Source organism: Accipiter gentilis, chromosome 8 (assembly GCF_929443795.1).
Source record: "Accipiter gentilis chromosome 8, bAccGen1.1, whole genome shotgun sequence".
Classification (NCBI taxonomy): domain Eukaryota; kingdom Metazoa; phylum Chordata; class Aves; order Accipitriformes; family Accipitridae; genus Astur; species Astur gentilis.
In genome coordinates, this window is record NC_064887.1 from 24,153,998 (window position 1) to 24,172,334 (window position 18,337).

General features: G+C 40.2%; 1 protein-coding gene across 3 annotated transcripts in view; it reads left to right on the top strand.

Moving 5' to 3' along the window:
- Window positions 1–18,337, top strand: part of CRB1 (crumbs cell polarity complex component 1) — a 114,537-nt gene extending 96,200 nt beyond the window's left edge. Inside the window, exon 12 of one of the 3 annotated variants that reach the window (XM_049807675.1) lies at window positions 12,298–18,337. In XM_049807675.1, coding sequence (XP_049663632.1) covers window positions 12,298–12,513 — 216 coding nt within the window. In that variant the 3' untranslated portion in view covers window positions 12,514–18,337. Of the gene's footprint in view, window positions 1–5,370; window positions 6,500–12,297 lie in introns of those variants that run through there. The other 2 variants (XM_049807676.1, XM_049807677.1) reach the window with 2 other exon arrangements.

Below are 18,337 nucleotides of genomic sequence, written 5' to 3' on the forward strand. Positions count from 1 at the left end.
TGTCAGGTTTGTGGGACTTCAGAATGGGATTTTGGCAGAGAATGAACTATCTCCAAACATTGCAACACAAACGCAGCCAGGTGCTTTAACTAAAAGGGTCATTGTTTGGGTTTGAGGCAGTTACAGGTAATGACAGTGATGGAGCCAAATCCTTTCAATATCTGAGACTATTTAAAATCAAAGTAGAGCCTTCAGCAGTCTTAAATCTGTAATAATCCCATGGGGTGTGGAGCTGAGCCCTCTGTGGACTGCACTCAAGGGTATTTGCCTGAGAGGAGTGACTGACCAGCCAGCCTGGGAAGGAGCATCTGTCCTGGTGCTCACACAATAAATAACGGGTCAGTTGATATGGAAATGGGAGTTTAGACTAAGTTCAGACTGTAACCCATAATAGGTACATATGAATAATTTATTACCAGTGTAAGTGCCATATTCTTGCAGTTTAAGCAACAGAGAATGCCATACTTCAAAAAAGAAATCTCGTACAGTAAAATTGTCTGATTGCAACAGGTCCATAAAAGACTACCTATCAGACTCAAGTTTTCTTGCTCAGGGCGTCATGCCTCAGTGTACTAGCAACTGTACAAACACCAAGCAAGTGACAGACTGCCAAAGATGGAGACCGAGGAGTAAATCCTAAGCCAGACCTTGCTAGTTCTCATTCTCAGTGGGAGTGTTAGAGCCTGGGCAAGGCTGCACTGCCCTGATATGACTCCTAGGGACTGATCACAGATATTTGTGCAGGCAGTGTTGAGGAAGATACTAAATTCAATTACCATTTCCACCATGGGTTGCCTAACTGATCATAAGCTAATCACGTCTCTATTTCATGCTTCAGTTTCCCTCTGACAAAAGGATATTGGTCTGCTTTAGAGCGGATCTCCAAACTGAATAAGGCATCAAGGATGGAGCCAAGAAGGAAGACCCGCTTAGGCTTCCCGTTCAACAGAGGACAACTCTGATATCTGAGAAAGGCAGAATCAAAAGGGGATTGTATCAGAAATAGCAGACACCAGCAGATAAAGGTGGATTTTGACCTGACTCCATGCACTGTAGAAAATGCTACTTTCAGCCTGTATCGAGGAGCCCCCAGATCAAAATTAATCATCTGGCTGGAAACAGCGTTGAGTAGCACTCATAGTCAATATGTCTTGCCTTGGAGGACCAGGGATAAATTCGGTGAGCTGAGCCAGCAGATTTTTTGCCTGTCTCTAAGAAGTATGATTGTCAAGAAAATCTTCCGAAACTGTAGGAAATCTTCTTAAAAGAAAGGCATTGACAAGGCCATCATTACTTCCTAGCATGTTAAAGTCTCTCTAATAATGTGGTTTCTGTTAGTTATCTTTAGGTGGCAGTAAGGTAAAAGCATGGAGTAGAAAGTCAAGAGCAATCTCTAATGCATTTGTAGAGACCCTTTTCTCATGTACTGTGCTGGCTATAACATAGAAAGAGACTTCATAAACCACTTGCATCTTCAGCAGATATCCAAAAAGCAATTATTAAAGTTGGCTCCATCCAAATCACATTTCAGATGCAAACCTGTTGAATGCCAGCAATATTAATACAATGACAAGATACTATATTAGGTACACAGTACTTGATCCAAGAATCCCTGAGGACAGAGGTAAGGTTCACAGGTAGGGACACACTCATATGTTCCTATCAACAAGATGGAAGTACTTAAAAAAAAAAAAGCCACAAGAAAAAATAACTCCACCAACAAATCTAAGGTCTAAATCAAGATTAAAACAAGGGTTTCAAGAAGTAACTATTGACAGAGAGGTTTATATATACTTTTCTTTCCATTTACACTTCTCAAAGTCTTTCCTGAAGCTAAAACGTAATTACATGTTCTGTTGCTAGTCAACTTTCTACTAGAAAAAAAGCCAGTAGGATAAAAACATGCTCAAATTTTTTATCAAGCAATATAATTAGCTAAGTAATGTGACAGTGTCATGTAGCGTGCTAAGGCAAGTATTGTGTAGCCAATAAAGGTCTATCTTATACCATTAGTATTTACAGTTGGAAGCACAAGATGGCTGCAATCGAAGTGCTGCACCCAACAAAGGCTAGCTGTTGACTTGATACCTTGTTGTCTGACAGTGTGAAACAGTCAAATAGCTACTTCATCACCACTTGGCAGCATAATTTTAATGCTAGGTAGCAACACATGGCTGTTTTGCAGAAGCTTAGCACCAAGTAGGGAGAAGAATTTCATGGAATAGTTTTGAGATTATAGGCTTAGCTTATTAGCAGAGAAATAGGGATGGAAAGTGTCTGGCACTTACGAAATAAAACAGGCATCATAACTCTGTCTCTGCTGTACTCTACACTGCTGATCCACCTATTATGCACCACTGGACAGAGCAGTTTCTTACTCCTACAGAAAGTGGGAAGAGGCAAGACTGACAGTTTCAGCACAGGTTGCACCAATCCTTATGGAGAACCAGGACCTGGGGGAGATAGAGGACCCTGCTTCACATTGTCACAGTCAAGGACCAGAGCGCACAGAATGTGGCTGCATCTGTATGTGATGCTATTCTTCGATGGGTACTTAGTGCTGTTCTCAAAGATCTGATTACAGAAGTAAAAGAACATCTACCACTAGCATCATTAAGGAAGAGATCTTTACCTTCAACTGTTATGTGCTGGAAAGTGGAGTTTTGAGCAATCAGTTCCGTGCCCAAAATTCAGGTTGTGCAACTCCATTAAAGTTAATTGAAACTGATAATGCAGAACACAGGTGAATCATGCCTGGTGAAAACAATGCACATGGAAACATTAGTGAGGGGAAACAACATGCAGATATTCACTTAGATGGGCTTTGTGCTTCCAGATTGCAAATACCTTAGCAAAATTTATCTTTTTTTTCCCCTAACACAGAAAAAAATTGGAAGAGAGAGGGAGACATAATATGTGCAAAATTCAGATCAGAAGTTTGCATTAGAAATGGTTTAGTTTCACCCTTGACATAGCTGTTAATAGCCTACATTATCATTTCCTGCCCCGTTCTCTTATCCAGACGCTATCGTTCCCATCAGCCCCATCTTGACTGTTATAACGTCATCCTTCACATGCTGGTCTGTTCAACACCTATGCAATCAATGAAGAAAGCAGTTTTGAAATTCATTCTTTCTCATCACTCACTGTGTCTACTGAATCTCTCTTCACCTCTTTTCTTCAGGAACTGTCCTGCCCTCATCTTCAACACTGTAGCGTCTTTTCCTATTCTTCTCCTGCTTTTGGGTTTAACCTACTGACCCCACCCCACCCCTTTCACTCTCCCATGACAACAGGAGCAACTTCCTCAAAAGGCCACTACTGTGTTTTCTTCCAAATTCCTCTTCAGGACTCATTTCTACTGTGGTGACTATATGGACACATAAACTCAAGCCGGCTATATGCAGGGCAATGACAGAAAGTTACTGTTTTCAGCAATGATCTTTTAATTTTAAATATCATCCATTTCTTCTTGCAAGATGCCTGCCTGATAAGGCTTTTTTTCCACCACCAAGATTTATTCATATAGAATCTGCTGTCTCAAAGCTGTAATGCAGTTATCCCCTATGGAGAAACACCACCTGATACACTGCACTGTTATCCATGTACAAAAATAATTTTATATGATACCCCAAGGCATTTCCCAAACTGGAAAGGGATGTTACACCCCAGAGACTGACACCTTTAATGAAACATTTGTCTAGTCTGCGATTTAGCAACTATGGGACAAACTCCTCCTCGGCATGGTTTGCCTGGATTTGCACCAGCTATAGATTTTCCCTCCTGTCCTTTCAGATTGCAGCAGATGGTGAAGTTCCTACACCAGGGGCCGTCGATAGAATTTTAAAAGGCATCTCATAACAACACATTGGAGCTGCACATTTAATCTGTGCTGCACCACCAAGATGATCTTAAAAAGAGCTGGAGCACACTTACAAAATTAGCACTGGCAGTTGCTGCAGAAACGCTATCAAGAAGTCTTCTCAAAGCCCACAGCTTAATGAGAGCTTACCTCCCAAACTGCCAGCCAAATCACTTCTCTGTGTATAACCAACACTCTGCTGTCTAAGAGAAAAGGCATTTAATACTCCGTCCTGTGAGATACTGATCCAGCAAACTATCTGATGGAGATTTTAAGGGGCTACTTATGTACTTCTGGCTTTTTGGGGTCCATCGCTGAGGTCACATGACATATAGTGGCCAAACCCACAAATATTATTTCTTCTGCCCAAGACAGATCATCCCAGACCTACTAAAAACCACTGTTTTCATGGCTGGACCACTTCCATTAAACAGTTAATATAAGTCAGCCATCAATACTACAGTTAGGTAAAGAAATTATAGTTACTGTATGTAGCCTGTTCTTTAAAGAATAATTCCTAAAAGTGAGCTTCTGAGTTTGAAAAGTTACTCAGCCAAAAGGCTAATATATTGTAAATAGAGGGCTACTTGAGCTGAACATTACTGCAAGTGCTGGCATTGAGGGGGGAAATTGTTTTGATTTAAACACAGCACTGTCTCCAAGTGATCCCCAAATGGTCCTGCAGCCTAATGTGAGGAGGGGGAGGTCTGTGTATGCTGATCTTACTCAAGATCAAGACTAATGAGAATAACACTTGTTTAACCAAAGTCTGCTTTACAATTTAGTTGCAACACTTTAGAGAGCTCCATCTCCAATTTCTTGCTCCACTATAATTAGAACAAACTTCCTTGTTAACTTCTGTAGTGTCACAACAGTGTGACTTCACGGATCAGGAGGGAGGCTGTCAGAATTTTTTAATGAGGCACTTTCCTTGCAAGCCCAGCTAACTCCTAGACTTCAATCATCTCCATCTTCTTCATTTTCTCACAGGACACCACAGATGTAATTCTTCCTTGACAGTAAAGATTGCATTTTTCTGATCTATAACTGGTCAAGCCAGATGATCAATTTATCATTATAGCTGCTAACACTAATTTTCTCTACATTTGTGCTTTGATTTCAAGAAGTGTCAGACAACTAAAAGTTGACATTTTCCAGGGAGGAATTCATTCAAACTGTCACATTTCAACTAAGACAAACTATTCAAACTACATATTATAAAAAACCTTATTTTAGCTAGAGGTAGTAGTGAATGCAATTTCTTCAGAGACATTTTAAGAAAGTATTCAGACAATAATATCCACCAGAAAATAGAGAAATAAAAAAAAAGATTACTGACAAGCATTCTTCTTCAAGGTGAGCTGCCTATTTGTATGTTATACTGTGGGTGTTCAGCACACATCAGAAGTAGTCACCAAAATTTTGTCTTCAGCAACGCCCATAGAGGTACATACAGGACTTGGGGTCTCATTCAGGCCCTCCAACAATGGGATTGTCTGTTCCTGCAGATATCAGGAAAACAACTTGGAGGCTGATGGCAGAAACAGCAACAGCAATGATGAAAATTCAAGATTACCTACAACTCTATATGTAGTGTAGATAGATTTTCAGAAGACTACAGAGACAGGTGAGGGATGACAGGATAGCCTCCTCCCGGTGGACATGATGTCAGTGGGAGAAGTTCCCAAGATGTGGAGAGAAAAGCAGTCATGCTTACCTTGGGGGGGTTACCTAGCATACAGAAGGCAAAGCTACCTGTGACCAGAGCCAATCTGTGACAATTACAGGCCAGCCTGAACTGGAGCTACGGGCTGGCTGATTGCAGGGCAAAGCAGTCACATCTTTAGGCCACGGAGATCTTCATAAGGTATTCAAGGCTACAAGTCCGAATCTGGTCCTCCTGCAAACTGGTCTTGTTCTTATTCATTAAGGAAGCAAAACTAGAGAGAAACCCTGCAGCAGTCTTTCTAGGTCCATTTTTTTTCCTCTAGCTTTCTGCTTCTCGATTTCAGAGAATTCAAACACTTTTCTTACCAGATAATCCTGAAGCTTGTTAGGCACCAGGTTTAAAGTACAGCAAATATCGCGCCTTTCAGGAATTAATTCCTTCACACATGGAGACAAGAATGGCTATGCAATGTGACTGCCATAGAAAATGCACTTTTGAAGCCCACAAGATAAACTGAAGAGTTGTAAGGTGTGCAGAAGGAAAAGGAGTTGGTGGCCTCACTGGTGCTAAACAGGGGAAAATCAGCTAAGGTGCACCTGCAGACACTAAGTGCTTCCCTTATTGTTGGCACAGGTACCAAAGTAGAAAGGAATAAATTATTCAAGTACCTGAATGGTAACTGTGTATAGGCACACTCAACACAGATGAGTGCCCACATGGACAACAGCATGAAGCTGGAAACCGGGATAAAGTATAGAGAGGATAAAGCAGTTAAAAGAAATAGGTGATGCATATAGAATCTTAAAAATAGTTTGCCATTTCCAGTGGCCTGTGCAGTGTTTGGCTCAGCTCGACATGAATCTGCTCTTTTTAAATGAGTCCGAAATGGATTATTGGTTCAACTCACCAGCCCAACATCTAGGTTAACACAGGCCTTGAGACCTGGTGGCTGGTGTTTAGCACAAGCTGAGCAGCTACTTTTTACAGATGATGTGAGGGAAAGCAATAGATGCTTGCTTGTGAAGGTGAAGAAAAAAAAAATCATGGAAGAAGGGACTTCATGTGCTGTTCATTTAAGGTACTTCTATCGGAACAAAGTCAATCTATAGATTTATGGCCATTTTACTGCTGTTGAAAATAAACTGTAGTCCCACAAGCTGGGGTTATCAATGCATCTCATTATAATGGATTTGAGTATGACTGACTGGATTTCTTCTTGAACTATTGGAATTCTTACTTGAATTCAGAAAAAAATTCTGATGAGATGGTTGTAAATCCTCAATGAAATAAACTCAGTGCATCTATGGGCTTTTTAATCAAGTTAATGGCTTTTCTTTGGCTACTTGGTATTATCCCTATATGCCCCCCAAACTTTCAAAGTAATTCTGAGATGGATTAGGGCCACTCATGCCAATCATCCCTCATTACTATAGCAAATGGTTTTGATTTGGGGCCAGTAAATCTGGATGGCGTGGATCAGATGTTCTTACTGTGAATGAAATGATAACCTTGTGAATGGTGTCAGGACTCGGGATCTGGAGACTTCACTGGCGAAAGCTCCTGTGGACACAAGCAGCTGCATAATTCCCAGAAAGCCCCACATGTGACAGAGAAGGGAATTCTCTGCAGTTTGGCAATCCCTGTGTTTTAAAGCTTGCATTGACGTCTCTTGTCTGGCGAAGCATCCAGAATCAGCCATGAATCTATGCAAGAGTGCTGAAATGAAGGCTGATTAATTCTTAATGCCCAGCAACAGAGGCATGCTTCTGCTTTCAGAGCACACTACACTTTTCACATCCCAAAGACACGTACATTTCGTGCAAGCCACACTTGCTTGTGCAAAGCTCATGCCTGGGTAGCAGCGTTCCAAGGAAGGTCACGCTACTTCTCTCACACCTACAGCAATTTCTCTGCTGGCACCACAGCTTGCTCTTCTCTCTCCCTGATCCAGCTCAGCCCTTAAGTGTCTGTGGCCATAATTCTCATCTCCTGTATCAACATAAAGCAGGATTAGATCAGCAAAATCATGCTGATGTAAGACACACAAGAGGAAGAGGCCTTGTGTATTTTGCTGGCTCCCTTGTGCTATTCCATTTGCCTTTGGCATTTGGCACACATGGAAACGTTCATTTACAGCAAATCCCTAATGTTCCCCTCTTATAAAATGACAGTTTGGAAGACAGCTTGTCTAAAGATAAGCATACATATACTGGATTGATAAATGCTGCTGAGCTTTGACTTGTGAACTGGGCCCTCCTTATCCAAACAGTTCACCTACAAAGCAAATCAAGGAACCAAGGTGGAACAATCAATCTATTTCAATAACCAAATGAAAAGTAAAACCCAGCCCTACAACGAAGTTTCAGTCTATCCAATGATTTATTTTATCTAATCTAAACATTTTAAATTGTTCTTATTTAATAATTTTTAAAAACTAAAAAATTAACTAGCTTTGAAATGAAACCACGAGTGAAGAGCCAAAAGACCTTGTTTTAAAACAAGACAAAAAAAAAAAGAGTTTTTTCTGCATTTCCTTCTGTCTTTGCAGAGGAAGCTATTCTCTACATGAAAACTAAATGCAAGAATATTTTCTTTTTCTTCCTTTATTTTTAAATTTTACCAAAATAAATTTGTCTTGCTCCAGCTGACATCCAAAGACATATAAATAGACCATGCTACATAAAATATCTTAGCAAGAAGCAGATTGGCCTTCTAATGTTAGCAGACTTCATTTTGTTGGTATTACCATGGCACATGACACCATCTTGCCATCAGCATCCATTATCATTAAGGATACAGCTTTTACTGACAGCTACTACGTATTAGGGGCAGGGGAACTCTCACAACTGTTCTGTCACTGACTACATTTCAAACAGGCTCATAAGATAATGCAGGTTGGAAGAGGCCTCAGGAGGTCTCCCAGTCCAACCTCCTGCTCAAAGTGTAATGAGAATCTCAAAGGTATTGCCCAGTCAGTAAATTAACCCTCCTTCAGTTACTCTACACATATTTAGTTATTCATAAGCAGCGCTGAAGTTACATTCAGCGATAGCTGTGATCACCATGTGGTATTTATCAGCAAGAATTTTTTCTGAAAGGCTATCGCATTGTGTGGGGGTCTCATAGGCTTCCTTGACAACAAAGGTCTTTAGCAAAAAAATTCAGTAACTTGTTTCTCTTCATAAATTTCCAGCTGACCTGTGGCTTTTTTTCGATTGGGCTGAGACAAAATGAAGTTTGCCTCGCTTTGGCCTTTCCTTTCCGGAGCTTTCCCCTTCTGCTTTGGAAGCTCTAGGCCACAGAACACCTCTTGCATGGGACTCTGCCATGGCTTTGTGATAAATGCACCAAAAAATTATATATTCATAGCAAGTGGCCATCTCACAAGCAGTCAGTTCAACAACCAGATATCTTAACAAGCTAACACAGGGAACTGAATAGCAGCCTGTGTGATATGAAGCTGAAAAGTGATGTTGCAGCATGGTGGTCTAATCAAGGAGACATCAGCTGTGCATTGCTAACCACCCAGCGCCTTTGGACGCCCACAGACTCGCAGCCATGAGTGATCTGCTACACGGCTGTGAACACTAAGATAAACAGCCACATGCATGAGCAGTCCCACAGCTGTGAGAGGGGCTCTGCTCTTTGAAACATTGGAGAGGTTCATAGCCTAGATCCATCTATGGTGGAAGCAACAGGCAAGGACTTACCAGAAGAGCCTGAAGCAGTGATATGGGACCTTTACGTTCAAACTGCTTTTTTAAAGCCCACTCCCTACCTTTATGCAAAATACACAGTAGGGTCAGTAACAGAAAACCTCTCTTTCTGCTGCCTCAGAAGCACTATGTTTCTAAAAATGCTGCTCAGTCCTTTTTCTTTTCAGGAACATCAGTTACAATTATTTCAGCCTATCATCATCACCAAATACTGGAATTAACAGATTCAGAGACGGCAGAGGACAGAACTTTTCAGTTGGATTTTTTTTTTTTTTCCAGATCAGCCAGTTGATTTTCCAAATTAATTTAACTGTTCAGCCATTAATTACTAAAGAAGCAGCTGATTTTGATGGGACCAGACTGCAGAGCCTTCTGGCAACTCTTGTTATCAGTTCAGTGCTACTGCTAAGGGGGCTACCTATACTGTAAACTTAGGCACTGATCTGTGAGCTGATAAACCAGGGGACAGCACTTGAACAGTAGATTAATTTTTTTTTGAACAATAGAATCCACCTGAAAAGATGACATAAAGGCCATTTTTCTTCATATTTAGAAATTAGAAGCAAAATAAACACAGAAATAAAGTTAGCTTATGTATCTGATCATCGTAAAAACCACAGCTTTCTAGATTTTAATCAGTGGGGTAACATTTTTTACATAATGGCTCAAGAGGAAAAGTTTTGTCCAACACAGATATGGGCAATTTTCAGTAGTTTGTTCAAGTCACTGGTTGACCAAACCAAATCCAATGAATGAATAATAGTTACTAAAAAGAAACAAGAATTGGAAGAAAATGTGTAGTGGATTGCTATGGTGTGCTATGGGTAAGGTTTCTGTAAGAAGTAACTATTGCAGAACAACAAAAAAAAGCCCTGTTATGAAGATTTTAACTTGAGAATGAGGTTTAGATATGTGACTGCATTTTAACAAATTACAGAGTTCTCTTCTCCCCAATTCCTTTGCATAAAATTTTTCTTTAATTTTATTTCTTAATGTGAAGGATATCATAAATGAAAATGTCTGCATAGATGTAGACATACTTACAACAGGAATGTAAAGAGTATGGACTGGAAAATTGGAGAATAAGTTCAGAAATTTCACATATTTACAGGCAATACCATCCATTTGCCTATGGCAGTGACTTTATTTCACAAATGTCCTGTTCAACCCTAGGATCAGAGTTAACTTAGACTATCTTGGTCCTCAGTTTCCCAGGGAAGACAATGAAAATAAAACACAGCTTCCAAGAATAAAAATTCCATTAAAAATTTGCAGCCTCTCTGAGAACAGAGAAACAAGGGTCATGCAGTCTAACACAGTAGAGAGAAAAGCTAAGATCTCAAATATATCTGTAACACCATCTAAAGATGAAATGACCTTCCCAATTCAATACAATTTAATGGACCAGCACATTTCATGCCACCTTGTTTTAGGGTTGGAGTCATGTGGTCTGTTACCTGCACTAGATTATTTCTATTGGAAAAAAAGGGTTTTAAAATCATAGGAACCATATATTTAGCCATCAAGGGCAGAGGAAAATGTCCTAGCTGGTCATGCATCCCCTAGAGAGAATCCCTGAGCCAAACTTGCTTTTATTATTATAGTAGGACCTTTTATATCAGCGTGGAACTGGAAAAAGAAAAAAAAGAGGAAGGATTGTTTTAACATTCTCCCTCTGGCATTGTTGTTCTTCTGCAAAGGCATAAGTCCAAGCAGCGTATGCACAGCAACACCACCCACTTACAGTACATCCATCACTGAATGCAAAATCCTCATCGTTCTCAGGACTGTAATTGCACTTCCTTAGAAATGACGAATAAGCAGGTCACTAAAATATCCTGTAACATGCAGTATCTAACTGGGAAATGGGCTTTGACCTGCTGTTTTCCGTTTCTAAGTATTTTGGGATTTGGAAGTTCAGCCTCAAGCACACATACATCTATGGCAGTTCAGCTGTCGCTCGTAATACAAATCAAAAGATGATGGATGGCAGAATCTGCCCAGAAGTTCAATTCCTGCTAGGGTCACTCTGTCCGTAGTGACCACTTTTCCACACTAAGCACATCACTTCATTGGCTTACCTCACCATAAGAATTTCTTACGCATAAAAGCACGTATGTAGATGTATATAGAATGTTCATCTACCTACTATAAAATTGCTCTGGTCTAAAGCTTTTCAGCTGGCAGATTTGTTTATGCGCACTGTGTCTTCTGACATTATCACATTTCCCACTGCCACAAGGAAACAAAAAAAAAAAAATCAGAGCATCCTTACATTCATCCTATACCATACTACTTGTTTTTGTGCCAATGAAGCTACAAAGCCTGTATGTAGAAGAGCTGGATCAATATTTTAAAACATATTTGTGACAATATACTGATTAATTTCTCACTGAATAGATTTCAGTTGCACTCTTGTGCAGCCTCTACCCACTTATTTAATGCAAACACACTGGTAGAAAAGTTTACTGGCAGGAATGCCCACAGAAATAGTGCATTTTACAAAAATATTTACAGTAAGCAAATTTTCTATTTGTAAGTACAAGTATTCACATAAGCTTGACTGCTCCAGCAAAAGAAACAGAAATGTGACTGAATATATATCCAGTCAAAATAGCTCATGTTTAACTTGCAGTAGCAAAGGCTAGCAATAACGTGTCCACAACCAAACTAGGGATAATGAATTATTATTAAAGTGATTAAACAAATAATTGCTGAATTGTTACTATAGTCTACAGACATATTAACTCACAGGTTATTTTCAAGCAGAAAGGAACCTGTCAAATGAAATGGGTCATTTCGTAAAATTCATCCAGCTCTGCCTTGTATATTAAATGTCCAGCACCATGTATGTAATTTTCTGAAGAGTCCAAAGAACAAAATCTGGAGGGGCTAATGTACTTCTCCGCCAATAAACAGTGCTTCAGCAGTAGCTCGTCTATGCAAAGCCCTATCCATAGAATGGTTTTTATTTGCCTTCCACGGTAGCTCAAGTGTATCTCAGTATTCTCTTGACATAAATTATATTGCGATTATTTCAATCCTTCCAGTTGACAACTGACTTGATCTCGAACATATTCACCTCCATTGGCTCAGTAACGCTGGCCTTGTTATTGATCCTCTTCTTGGCAGTTGTGGTTTCAGTCATTGCTGCCAATAAACGGGCGACTCAAGGGACCTACAGCCCCAGCCGGCAGGAGAAGGAGGGATCCCGGGTAGAGATGTGGAACATGGTGCAGCCACCGCCAATGGAAAGACTGATTTAGAAGAAAGCGCTCCTCCATCCTGGAAGATGGTTGAAAGGAGACAGTGTGCATATGTTAGATATATTAATTTTCATTCTGATACCAGGAATACTCATTATAAAGACTACAATGACTTTGGGCTTTCAATATTTCCCTTTTAAGTTCAATAACATTGAAATTCTCTTAGGATTTAAGTGAACCAATGCTATTTATCATTGTTTTGGACCAGTCAGTCCAAGGACAATTTTTATTTGCACTGGAAACTCCAGCCTTGATAATCAGCAGTAGGCATTACAGACAGTAATGGCTCCTGGGATATATGTAAGTGCCTGTCTCGGATGCAACATGAATAACAGTTTCTCATCTATGCTTTCCGTTGACTGCCTAGCAATCACTGCTGCAGAAGGTGATGCAGACAAATCAAATAAGCCTGTATAATAAAGACATTGTAATTCTGTTATCAAAGGGTTTAGTACTAGAGCTGTGTCTTAGCATATCTACTTTCATCTGTTTATCAGGGATTAAAAGGAAGCTGTGCAAAAACTCTCCAAAATAAATGCTTCAAATTTCATTGGTTTTCTTTCCTTCAGTTCTCTCTGAGAAGATTTTACCTGCTGCCCCCCCCCACCTTCTACTGTAAAGAATTTCAGCTTCCACAAAAGCACATATTTCTCTGAGTATAAAAGACTGTGTCCTAAAACATCCAGTGGGCACAATCTGACCTTTTAGGAGACATGGAGTCTCAACATCCTAAACAATTTCTGTGCATACACACCACTGCCATTTTCTTATTACAATATTACCCGATGGTCCATTTTAGAAAACTATTGCTTCTCACATTGCAAACATACATTGGCTGCCAAAAAGCATGCTCAAAAATGTTTCCCAAAACTCATGGAAAATACCAGGAAAGAGGCAGAAGTGGCCTACAGGTAAAGCACTGGCTTGCAATTAATTATGACAGACTTGGTGCTTCTCCTGGAGCTCAGACTTCTCATATGATCACAGGCAAATAAATATTTATGCCCCAATTTTCCTCTTTTAAAGCAGGGATAATCCCATTTAATTATCTCATAAACCTCAGCAGCAAAAGGATTGCAACTGTTTGTTGAAAAAGGAACAAACACATAAAATGTAATGGAATAACAGGAGAAGTTTGGAAGAAATCTTGGAATGAAATAGGCATTTGAAGATCTTCAAGATACGTAATGATCATTCTTGTAGTAGGAAAGGATGTGCCAAAAATACACCCAGGTCAAAGGCGTTTTTTGAAACGTAGAGGCAAATCTTAGCAGTAACTCATCCAGTTAATTTTCATATATAGTCAAGAAATTAAAGCATAAACATTGCTCCCACACAAACTGAATCCACCATAAAGAGGCAACGGAGTAGAAAGTCCATGACGTCAGTTCTTTCTTCCTGCAATTCAGCTTATACGTTCCCGCAGTTGGGAAACATCTCAGATATACGCATCAAACCGCAGATAGTTATTGCAGGAGTTGCATAGTAGCGTATACACATTAAGTATCCATCCTTTTAATTAATGATCAATTCATAATTCATTTTGAATGAACCCCTTAAGGGATTACTAAAGATCAATGTCACTCACATTTATTTTTGTTTTAGATGATTACAGTAACTATGATAGTAAGCACATTCACGATTTTTTTTGCAGTCCTCACCGATATATTTCAAAACAAGGCACTACAGAAAATGTGAGTGGATGGTAGGACTCAAGCTGAGTTAAAAGAGCAGAATGTAGTCACAGCAAAAATGCACAACAGATTTTATTCTAGCCCAATTTACAGCTTTACTACTGAAGCTTATTATTTTGAAGGCAATCATTGTTGCACAGCTGCAGTCTAAATCCAGAGAGTTCAAATGGCAACTAAGGAAAGAATGGAAAAATAATGCCAAAAATATGATGGGAGATAAGAGATAGCAGAGATTCAGGGTAGATCTTTTCGAATCATGGCATTATGTAATTACAGATGTAATAGCTTTTAACTGAAACACTTGGTTTAGCCCAGCATTTGCCTTATGAGACACTGCTAAGGCATAATAAGGAATACCATAAAGTTTGTTAGGTGTGATCATTTCTAGAAAGATACATAAATATTGGAAAAAATAAGAAATTGACTCAAGGAGTGTACAGTTTGAGGTAGCAAACACTCAGCAAATGAGACAGCAAACAGCGTGTGAAGATGAAAGACAAGTGAAGCAGGAGTGATTTGTGCAGATTCTTACAGACATTGCTTTAGCCTCAGCCCAAAAAGCTGTGAGAGACCCAAAGGCAAGGCCATCTCTGCCTAGAAAGTGGCAAAGCAAGGCAAAGACAAAGGAACCTGCGATAACGAGAGGGCAAGTAATAACTAAGTGGAGAAGAAGAGCTGTAAGGCTGCAGGCTGGGAGAGGCTGGGGGAGAGAGAGCTCTGAAAACCAGGGGGAATCCAGAAGCATGGCTTGAGGCACAAGTAGCAGAAGCAGCATTGAACTGGTAAAGTGGATGCAAAGAAAATGCTTCCACACACCTGCTTTATGTTCCTGGATTTCTGGTCAATGAGCTAAATGGAGAAATAAAATTGATAGAGATCTCAGTGAATAGCAGAGATGGAGAAAGAAAACCAGAAAGTAAGTAATTTCAGAAATGGCAGTGGAATGGTTATAACACAGACCTTACTTTGAAGTTCGCCCTTCTTCGAGCAGGATGTTGGACTAGATGACATCAGCAGGTCCCTTCCAGACTAATTTATTATATGATTCAAAGAAAAAGGAACAGAAGAGAGAAAGCAGCTGAAGATGGAGGCAGTTTGCCTGGAGAACTAACTTGAAGGCAAGCATTATTGTTCATGGTGAAAGACAGAGCAAGAACAAGGAAGTGGCTGGAAAGTAAGTCTGCTCTTCTCAGTAGTTTGAATTTCTGGATGAAATTTTGGAGACAGTAGAAAAAAATCTGTGCAGAGGTAATAAAACATTCAAGAAGGCATTGCCACACAGAGAATCTATAGGCCTGAGCAAGATTCCCAGGAACATGTACAGAGGAAGGAAGATGCAGAGAATGTGAAAGCCTGAAGAGTTTTTTTATAGACCAAAGAGAGCTCTGGAGGAATATGCTCCTGAAGAGTTAAAAAGACACCCATAAAAGCACAGCAAAGGGAAAATCTCAGAGTGAAATATGAGTGTGGCTTGTAGAAGGTAAGTCAGGGAGAGAGAAGGCAGGGGAAAAATATTTAAGATCAGAGTAAGTTGTGATTGCTATCAGTCTCAGTGGAGAGGAAGCAATAAAAATAAGACTGGCAAAAGCTCATGCAAAAGTGAGAGAAGAAAAGGAAATGGAAGTGGGTGGCACTTGGGGAAGGCGGAGGCAAAAGCGGGATTGCAGCGAGGGTGAAGCTGGGCTTTCATGGTAGTGAGGCCATAGGAAAAGGAGGGAGGGTGATGGTGAGTCAGGAATGAGAATTACCTACTGAAGCAGATCTGTGTAAGATAACTTAGTGGGAGCATGTTTTATTGCAAATAGAGATTAAAATGTGAAATATTCAAAACTCTATTTACGATCTTATAAGAAACAAACAAGAAAAGGCCCCAAAGGCACAAGTGCCAGTTCTAAATACACTTTCTGAAAAGCTGAATTAACAAAGCAACAGCCAAAGAAGACAGGGAGGCAGATGCTGCAGCTGGAAAAGCTCAATGGCAGTCCGGAGAAGCACAAAAAATCCCAAAGCTGTTGCGATATTAACATGCTATAGTTACCATGAAATGCATGGTTAGGAAGACCGACCCTTCCGGGTCACATCTCAACCAGGGAACAACAGTTAAAACAAAAAAGAATACATTATAAAGAGTGTCTAATACCATCTTTGCTGAAATTTAAACCACAGATTAAGACTGATATAGCAGATGTCAAGCTATTTACTGCTTCTCAGCCCAGAGGTATAATAAAATGCATGCAGAAGCACAGACATTCAGGGAGGAGCAATAATATCTAAGAGGTGTGGAAAGCATTCGTGCTGCTATAAGGAAAAAATATTGAGACTGTCTTCTGGTTTCTCAAAAAGCACTGATAACCTCCATTAATATGGAGGTATCTCAACGCAGAAGACTTAAAATATTTCAAAATTACATTTGTTTAATCTATCTATTTGATGCAAAAGCTGGAAGTAAAATAATTTCCTCATGATGACTTGCAACCTATCCATTAAAGAAAAAAATTGCACAATATACTCCCAAATCTTAGACATTTAAACTCTGTCTTCATGTCGAACAGCCTTCTCCCAAGAAAGAGAAAGTTCTAAGTTAGAGCACATGATCTGCTCTGAACCAAATCCTTCTGAAGATACTCCGAAGCAGGGGAAGGATGAAGCGACTTACTCCCCTTTCCCAGTCTGTTTCCTTTTCCCTTGGGAAGAGGTGACATCCAGCCTGTGAAGCAGTGAGTACCTTCAGAGTCCCAGGAATATTGACACTAGGCAGAATACAAATATTGCAGCTGGAATTTGGCCAGCTCAGAATGATCATAGTGTATCACTGCATTATGTGCCTTCTCCATTTTATGTAAAATTAATTGTTCCTTCTCTGTGTGTACATAGTATGTTTATAGCTTAGGCGGTGTATCCATTTTACTCTTTTGCTGTGTACAGGATCAAAATGACCAATAAATAAGGATTATATCAAGCCACATGCAACCTATCATTTTTTGCTTTACGGGATTATTTCATCATGGATTTACAAAGGAAATTATCCCCAGGCCAGAACTATATTTGCAGTTTAAGAAGTCAGATTTGCCATTTGGAATCAAGTGATCAAGACACATTTTCCATACTTGGAAATGAGATGAATGTGCTTTGTGCTATGGTCAGGGCTGCCAGCCTCAGCAGTGCAATCTGCACCACCCTCTGACTACAGCCACACCAACTGATCGTCCTTGCCCATGAAAGGGAGGTGTTTTGTGCCAGGTCCCAAGGTGGCATGAATCAATACAGTGTCACTGGAGCTAATTTATACAAGTTGAGAATCACATGCTCTGTTTTTTAAATTACTGCTGTCTTTCCAGCACTGTGGACGAGTGCAGGCAGAAAAATGGCACAGCAGTAAGAATTTTCTTCACTTAATATAAGTCCCATTTTCACAAAAGCCTTTCTGCTCACTTCAAAAGTTTCTCTGTTACTTTTCAATAAAGATTGACAACCTCAGAAACCAAGAGTCCTATTGTCCCAAAGGCATCAGCTAGCTGTAACTGAAAGGGTCCCCTCAGAAGAGTTCAGCTATACTGATGCTTGCACTTGCGCTGCAAGCTCCCCTCCAGCCCAGCTTGCCATGACTGCATCCCCAGAACACACCCAGGTAAGACAGATTTAAGACAAATGAAACTCTATCCCTTCACTTTCATGAGCCTTCTTTGAGCAATGCCCAACCCTGCTCGAATGGCCATCTTAGCAGCTGACTTCCCAAATAGCACAGAGCATTGAAGAGGCAGCATTTAGAAGAAACCACTAGCAACAGTAAGAAGATGCTTTGAGGTGATGGACACCAGCCCATTCTGCCTCTCTTCTGGTCACTTCCCATACTCTACACAGTCTCTCTTTCCTGGCTGAGGTTTGCTATTCCCACACTTCTGTCCTCCGACCCTCTTGAAAGGGGCACGTCTGCTCACCTCAGCCCTCTAAGGAACTGTCACGAAGGTAAGTAGGTTGCTACAAATTCTCTTAGCAAGAATAGCTCATTTTTCAGAAATGATACAACGAGGACAGTAGGTGAACATGACCTTTTGGGGGAGGACTTATGTTCTCCGGTTGTCGGCATGTAACTGACCAAACTCAGCCACCAGCAGCCTGTGCTGCAGCCA